The sequence below is a fragment of the Haliotis rufescens genome, unplaced genomic scaffold (assembly GCF_023055435.1).
Source record: "Haliotis rufescens isolate VD_foot unplaced genomic scaffold, xgHalRufe1.0.p SCAF_7, whole genome shotgun sequence".
Lineage (NCBI taxonomy): Eukaryota > Metazoa > Mollusca > Gastropoda > Lepetellida > Haliotidae > Haliotis > Haliotis rufescens.
Genome location: NW_025964361.1, coordinates 35,291,583 through 35,300,931, shown reverse-complemented (window position 1 = coordinate 35,300,931; position 9,349 = coordinate 35,291,583). Strand labels below are relative to the sequence as shown.

General features: G+C 44.7%; 1 protein-coding gene across 1 annotated transcript; it reads left to right on the top strand.

The window, feature by feature from the left end:
- The first annotated feature begins 3,561 nt into the window (after positions 1 to 3,561).
- Positions 3,562 to 4,314, top strand: LOC124115037 (octapeptide-repeat protein T2-like). Its single transcript, XM_048388159.1, has 2 exons — positions 3,562 to 3,759; positions 3,871 to 4,314. The coding sequence occupies exons 1-2, from the start codon at positions 3,562 to 3,564 to the stop codon at positions 4,312 to 4,314; spliced, it is 642 nt and encodes a 213-aa protein (XP_048244116.1).
- The last annotated feature ends 5,035 nt before the right edge of the window (positions 4,315 to 9,349 follow it).

Genomic DNA, 9,349 nt, shown 5'->3' with positions numbered 1-9,349 from the left:
ACTGGATCAGAACAAGGGAGAGCACTCCGGACTGTTCTGTGTTCGATCCCCACTTGATTGTCTCGTCTTATCTGTCCAAATAGATGCCATGTATGTGTCCATGGTAGTGACCCACTACACAATTTACAGTATATGGGCAACAAAATGCAGATCTTAAATGACTTTGGTCAGCGTAACTATTAATACAGTCATGTAAACCAGTTACGAGAATAACAATTCAGTGAGTCAGTGAGTCTGTGAGTATAATGTTAGGCCACTTTTAGCAATAATACTGTAGAACGAAAGCTTTAAGCACTTGACTATCAAACTGTAGAACGAAAGCTTTAAGCACTTGACTATCAAACTGTAGAACCAAAGCATTAAGCACTTGACTATCAAACTGTAAAACGAAAGCTTTAACCACTTGACTATCAAACTGTAGAACGAAAGCATTAAGCACTTGACTATCAAACTGTAGAACCAAAGCATTAAGCACTTGACTATCAAACTGTAGAACCAAAGCTTTGAGCACTTGACTATCAAACTGTAGAACCAAAGCATTAAGCACTTGACTATCAAACTGTAAAACGAAAGCTTTAAGCACTTGACTATCAAACTGTAGAACTAAAGCATTAGGCACTTGACTATCAAACTGTAGAACGAAAGCTTTAAGCACTTGACTATCAAACTGTAGAACCAAAGCATTAAGCACTTGACTATCAAACTGTAGAACCAAAGCATTAAGCACTTGACTATCAAACTGTAGAACGAAAGCTTTAACCACTTGACTATCAAACTGTAGAACCAAAGCATTAAGCACGTGACTATCACACTGTAGAACGAAAGCTTTAAGCACTTGACTATCACACTGTAGAACGAAAGCTTTAAGCACTTGACTATTAAACTGTAGAACCAAAGCATTAAGCACTTGACTATCAAACTGTAGAACCAAAGCATTAAGCACTTGACTATCAAACTGTAAAACGAAAGCTTTAAGCACTTGACTATCAAACTGTAAAACGAAAGCTTTAGGGACTTGACTATCAAACTGTAAAACGAAAGCTTTAAGCACTTGACTATCAAACTGTAAGACGAAAGCTTTAACCACTTGACTATCAAACTGTGGAACGAAAGCTTTAAGCACTTGACCATCAAACTGTAGAACGAAAGCTTTAAGCACTTGACTATCAAACTGTAAAACGAAAGCTTTAACCACTTGACTATCAAACTGTAGAACGAAAGCTTTAAGCACTTGACTATCAAACTGTAAAACGAAAGCTTTAAGCACTTGACTATCAAACTGTAGAACCAAAGCTTTAAGCACTTGACTATCAAACTGTAGAACCAAAGCATTAAGCACTTGACTATCAAACTGTAGAACGAAAGCTTTAAGCACTTGCCTATCAAACTGTAGAACGAAAGCTTTAAGCATTTGACTATCAAACTGTAGAACCAAAGCATTAAGCACTTGACTATCAAACTGTAGAACGAAAGCATTAAGCACTTGACTATCAAACTGTAGAACGAAAGCTTTAAGCACTTGACTATCAAGCTGTAGAACCAAAGCTTTAAACACTTGACTATCAAACTGTAGAACGAAAGCTTTAAGCACTTGACTATCAAACTGTAGAACCAAAGCATTAAGCACTTGACTATCAAACTGTAGAACCAAAGCTTTAAGCACTTGACTATCAAACTGTAGAAAGAAAGTTTTTAAGTGGGGACCCGTGGTAGAATGTGTCCTCAGCACCCCTCAGCACCCCTCAGCACCCCTCAGCACCCCTGTTGTCGATGGAGGAAGGGACTCTGGTAGTTAAGGGCACTGGTTCCAGGAACTGTGTTCCTTTGGCCAACACGCTACTTTGACCCTTATTTCACCTAGACGGGGGTAACCCGTGAAGATCCGGGTAGAGAATAGCCCATGCTTGCCGTAAAAGGCGACTACCGGGACCGGTTGGTCAGGCTCGCTGACTTGGTTGATGCATGTCATCGTATCCCAAATTGCGTAGATTGATGCTCATGATGTCAAAGACTGGATTGCCTGTTCCAAATTTGATTATTTACAGACCGCCGTCATATAGATGGAATATTGCTGAGTTAAACAACAAAGAAATAAACAAATATTAAAATTAGGAGAAACTGCTTAAGGTTGTGTTCAACTCACTCACTCACTCACTCACTCACTCACTCACTCACTCACTCAAGTACAGTCCCTCGTATGATGACTGTTCTCTCTACATAATCTGCATGGAACAACTCGATGTCGTGTGTTATTATCACGCCATGTAACACGTCATAGGCAGTGCGGCGTTAAACAACAAACAAGCTGGAAACGAGCATCAAACCACAGAACGAACGCACTTGACTATCAAACCGTAGAACGAACGTTTTAATCACTTGACTATCCAACCGCAGAACAACTAATACGCCTAGAGTGCATATATAAATATATTATCGTATGTGTTTATACATGAATAAAAGTCACGCGAGGTCTAGATTTAAAAGTACACTTAGTCATCCGAGCTCTAAACAAACATAGATGCGGTTTACCCATGTGTAGTGTAATTGTATGTCAACATTCCGCCATTGTCAACCGAATGCTAGTTGTTTTCAAATCGCTGAATGTTTTCCGTATGACTGTTCCCATACAACTCCAGGACAGTGTGAAAATAGTACGTCTATTTAGTCATAGTACGCTACAATCAGCTGATCAGAATCGCCGATGAATCACTCACAGCACGTATAGTGTTGTAGCGAATCAGGCACAAGACACACATCACGTGACTGTATTGTTTACAAGCAATGAAGGTGTAAATAGGCCTTGAACTGAGTGTGTAGGATTAATATTTCATGTGCCGCCTCATCTTCTCAGACTTCATGCTTTGGTTGATTTCACGAAACCCCAGATTCCCATGTCAATAATGCATGTAGGCAAATATAGCAGCGACTTTATGGCCCATAGATAACTGGCTACCTACAGCGAGCAGCAGAGGGGAACTCGGCTGTCACACCTGATGCGGTCATCATCACGTGTGTATGTTGTTGATGATGGTGCTGTTTATTGTATACCCTACTCATTAACCCCGGGTCTACCTTTGCTCTGATTCTCCATCACATACGCTTGATGGTGATTAGTAATTGTCGGGACTCGCGTAGCTCGTATGTAGAAGTTTAAACGTTACACACGGTCGGTGCACACGTACAAGGTCAGGGAGAGAATACCATGATAAACAATGTACCCGTTAGAATTATAGGTGACGATAGAAGTGTGTTTTGGTTTATTAACTCAGCAGTGGGACTTTAAGCACATTAGGCTTACATTACAGCTGTTGTTGCTGTAAGTGTTTCAGTGGTCGCCTTCTGCCCTGGCAATTTCGGCTGACCTGTCCCTCTTTGGGACTCACGTGTGTAAGTAGGGTACACATATCTATGGCTTACATGCCGTGATATGAACAAAGTATAGCGAGACAGGAAGAAAGAGGGAGGGAGGGGGGGGGGGGGGGGGGGGGGTAGGAGGGAGAGGGGAGGAGGAGAGGCGGGAGAGGAGAAAGAGAGAGGGATGTGGATGAGGAGGAGAGATAGATGTGGAGTGGGAGAGAGAGGGGAGGTGGAGGAAGCGGAGAGATAGATATAGATGTGGATTTGGAGAGAGAAGGGAGGTGGAGGAAGAGGAGAGATAGATGTAGAGTGGGAGAGAGAGGGGAGATGAGGAAGAGGAGAGATAGAGGTGGAGTGGGAGAGAGAGGGGAGGTGGAGAGGAGGGAGAGGAGAAAGAGAGAGGTAGGTGGAGGAGGAGAGGGACGAGAGAGAGAGAGATACGGGGAGTGGGAGAGAGGGGAGGTGGAGGGGAGAGAGAGGGCAGGAGGAGAGTAGAAAGATAGGGATATGTAGGATGAAGTGGAGAGAGAGAGACGGGGAGTGGGAGAGAAAAGAGAGGGGGAGAGGAGGGTGAGGAGAAAGAGAAAGGGGAGGTGGAGGAGGAGGGGAGGAGGAGAGAGAGACGGGGAGCGGGAGAGAGAGGGCAGGAGGAGGAGAGAGACGGGGAGTGGGAGAGAGAGGGCAGGAGGGGGAGAGACACGGGGAGTGGGAGAGAGAGGGCAGGAGGAGGAGAGACACGGGGAGTGGGCGAGAGAGGGCAGGAGGAGGAGAGAGACGGGGAATGGGAGAGAGAGGGAGGAGGAGGAGGAGGGAGACGGGGAGTGGGCGAGAGAGGGAGGAGGAGGAGAGAGACGGGGAGTGGGAGAGAGAGGGCAGGAGGAGAGAGACGTTGAGTGGGAGAGAGAGGGTGGAGGAGAGGAGGGAGAGGAGGAAGAGAGAGTGGAGGAGGAGGAATGAGAGAGAGAGTCGGAGGGAGAGGGAGGAGACAGACAGAGGGAGGGAGGGACAGAGAGGGAAGAGAGCGAGGAGAGAGTGACAGAGAAGGGAAGTGAGAGAGGGGGGTAACACAAGATGGGAGAGGGAGAGACATAAACACACACGGAGAGAGAGAGAGGAAAAGGACACAGTTAGAGAGACAGACAGACAATAGAGACACACACAGAGAAGAGAGAGGGGGACAAAGAGGATGACAAGAGAGGAAGAGGGGCGGTGAGAAAGAAATATGCATTATGAAAATAGGAACAGTTGACGGTCTACTCTAAGAAACATTTTAAGTCGCAGTTGCAAAGCTGATACGCAATAGGCACGATATCACATTCAAAATAAAACCATTACTAGTATGAATTAAAAATTATCAAGAAATGAATATATACACAATTAATACAAATAAATAAGGTGAATTTACGAACGACGAGATAATTAAACTGACACTCAACTAGCTCGCACTGGGGAGTACCAGTTGTACGAGAATAGAGCGGCAGTAATCCCCGCCAGGTGCTGTCTGGTGGCAAGGCGCTACCGGTACAAGGCGGTTACATGCCCAGTGCCGTTACTTCCACCACACAAACCCGCAATCTTGGCATCCTGAAACTCGACTTTCATACAGGCACACGCACAAGTACACGCACACACGCACGGAAACACACTCACGAATGCACGCACATACTCAAGACACACAGCATATATATTCATGTATATGCGTGTATATGCTTTGTGTTTTGCGTATATATATTGCGGAGATCATGCCAAAGTACGTTTAAAGTGACTGTACTTGTTGTTACCCTGCCTGACGCTCAGCATTAACGGGATAAAACTAGGACTTGTGTCTGAGTTGGGAAGCCATGTTAAACTGCGGAAGGGTTTCTCAGTGGGCTAGCACTATAAACTGGCATTAGTTTGGAGTTGTACAAACATCTCTACACACACACACACGCACGCACGCACGCACGCACGCACGCACACACACACACACAAGCACGCACGCACACACACATACACACACAGACAAACATGCACGCACGCACACACACAAGCACGCACACACACAAACACACGCATACACACACAAGCACGCACGCACGCACGCACACACGTACACACACAAGCACGCACGCACACACACACATATACACACACAGACAAGCATGCACGCACGCACGCACACGCTCACACAAGCACGCACACACACAAACACACGCACACACACACTTGCATGCACGTCTCTGTATGCGTGCATTAATGTTAAACCCATTACCCCTGACCACACCTGGTATATGCAACCACGAACTCATGACTTCTAGAGCATTAAACCCCAACCACGCAACCCCAACCACAACAACAGCAGCACAGACGTGAAACATCCACGCTAAACAACCTGATCTTGAGATTCACCAGCACCATCGCCGGATCAACCTGCAGTCGCCGTAGTGGGATGTGTCCGACACAATTAACGTGGTACAATCGAACGTAATACTACCTTCACGGTGAGGAAGATGCCCAACTGCGCAGTACCCACTGAACATCGGTGAAGGCTGTCAATTGATATTTCCATTGAATGTAGCAAGAGGTGAGGTGAAATGGGGGATAAACGTCGCGTTCAAGAATATTGCACTTACATAGCGACGTGCATGCTTATATGTGTGGCTGCGAAATGCTGGTCCGGACTTATTAATGCCGGTTTTAATAGTGCTTGCTCACTGACATGCCACAGTTTGACTTGAATACCCCACTCAGACACAGTATACTGACTCCGAGAATACCAGTCCTTGTTTTAGCCCCTTAACGCCGAGCGCCAGGCAGGGTAACAACAAGTAACATATTTTAAAGTCTGTTGGAATGACGTGGCCAGTGCTTTGAAAAACTCTCCGTTCTCCGGAGACACTCTCTATTCACTTGACCACAGAAGCGGTCTCGTCATAGGAGAATTAAATATTAACGTACCATGGTCAAAACTTAAATACTATTTTACTATACATACTTTATCAAAAACAGTCGCCGAAAAACTATTAACTTAACGACCAAAACACAACTGTGATACCCGTATCAAATATATAACCATGGAATAACCATTTCTTGTTGTAGCACCATCAAACATTGTTGTATACAGTCATCCTTTTTCCGCGGCAGTTTATATCGAATTAGCCGCAGCTCGACACAAGCGAAGTCATAAGGATTGTACCGGAAAAGAAAGTTCCTTCGTCTAAAACGATATGTTAAAAGAATTGGCGTTAACGGTGTTGTATCCTATATTCCTCACCGCCTGTACAACAGATGACAAGGATTGCACCAGGCACCTCCCCGACATGACGTCAATACGTCTTGAGGGTTTTAAGATTCGGTTTCAAGCTTAAGTGTCTGGATTACAGAACTCGAGCGTTTGACGCGAGACGAATACCACAATCTCGTCACAACTCTTACGTATCTACCGCAATAGTTTTCCAGGGAATGCAATTGCGCCATACTTAAATATTCTTTTATTTTTTTCAGCTCCATTCATACATATTAAATTAATGAAATCCTTAGGTTTTTAAGGTACGGCATTTTTCGAGTTCACAAATCCCAGACGTGTCTCATGAGCTCAAATGGTAAAACAGAGGACATTGGCCTCGAGCTGATTAGGTTAGTTCGTGAAATGCCACAGGGTTAAAGTTGTCCTGTCATCTGGAAATAGATAACTCTCTGATATTGTTTCATTTCATCATGAATTCGGTAATAGGTTAAGTAATGGTATCTGAATGATATTTTTGATTTTAAACAGATCCGTGCGTGTAATCTCTTTTTTTCCAGTCTATTCGTGTAGGTGTTTGGACGTTAGAACTCCCACAAGATGTTTTAAACTCAAACGAAGGAGACAGAGTGATTAAGTGGGTTAATAGTCCCCCAAGACGGACTATATAACCAACGAAATCTCACGAGAATGGACTCCTCCTTAAGACGTTTCAGTTCAAATCCAATCATATTATCATCCTGGATTTGACACACCTCACACTACTCACACAACTTATACACCTGACACACCTCATACACCTGGCACATCCAACACACCTCATACATCTCACACACCTCACACATCAGACACACCTCACACACCTCACACACAACACACCTGACACACACAACACACCTGACACACACAACACATCTGACACACACAACACATCTGACACACACAACACGCCTCACACACAACACACCTCACACACACAACATACCTCACACACACAACACACCTCACACACCCGACACACCTAACACACACATCACACCTCACACAGACAACACACCTGACACACACACAACACACACAACACACCTCGCACACCTGACACACACAACACACCTCACACACACAACACACCTCACACACCTAACACACACATCACACCTCACACACACAACACACACAACACACCTCACATACCTTACACACCTCACATAACACACCTGATACATCTGACACGACACACCTGACACATCTGTCACACCAAACACACTCGACACACACAACACACCTGTCACACCCCACACACCCGACACACCTCACACATCCGACACACCTCACACATCTCACACACCTCACACAACTGACACACCCTACACAACCGAAACACCCGACACAAATGACACACACAACACACCTCATACATCTCACACACCTCACATATCAGACACACCTCACACACCTCACACACAACACACCTCACACACCTCACACACCTGACACACACAAAACACCTGACACACACAACACGCCTCACACACACAACACACCTCACACACACAACACACCTCACACACACAACACACCTTATACACACAACACACCTGACACACACAACACACCTCACACACCCGACACACCTAACACAAACATCACACCTAACACACAACACACACAACACACACCTCACACACACAACACACCTCAAACACTTCACACACACAACACACCTCGCACACCTGACACACACAACACACCTCACACACCTCACACACACATCACACACACAACACACCTCACATACCTTACACACCTCACATAACACACCTGACACATCTGACACGACACACCTGACACATCTGTCACACCAAACACACTCGACACACACAACACACCTGTCACACCCCACACACCCGACACACCTCACATATCCGACACACCTCACACATCTCACACAACTCACACAACTGACACACCCTACACAACCGACACACCCGACACAACTGACACACACAACACACCTCACACACACAACACACACAACACACCTCACATAACACACATACATCTGACACGACACACCTCACACACCTCACACACCCGACACAACTGACACACCCTACACACCTCACACACCCAACACACCTATATTTTGAAGTGACGTTGGACCTAACTCAAACACCATCGCTCACTTGTGTTAATTTGACTCCTACATCTCGAGGGACAATCTCATACGCACATAAAGAGCAGAATAAATACCTTTGTCTGCAACACAACAACGATAATATCTCTCCCATCCTCGATTATCCAGGGCAGTATGTCTGAATTCTATAATGATAAATAACCCTGGACCCTTTCGCTTCGTGTTAAACCCCAGTCTATAAATAACCGCCCATTCAAATTATCTTAAAACAAAACAAATGTGCTAAGGGCAGTGATAGTTAAGATGGCGGTACCGACGTCACTGTGTCCACGGTATTAATTGTAATAAAATTGAAATATAATACCCCCGATAATCGAGGATGTATCATTCCTAGTTCAATCATGTGTAAACAAGAGAGTTTAAGAAAAGAAATACGAAAGAAGCAATTATTTTTGAGGGGATAGATACAATATTTCGTGAACATCGTGACTGTATATGGAACTGTTTCAAGAAATCGGCCGCAAACATGATTTTAAAAAGATTTTAATTCTAATGTAATCATGTTTTGTTTCTTGTTAGGTATGGTCATAAAAAACTTGGCACATTTCAATTTTCCTTCTACATACATT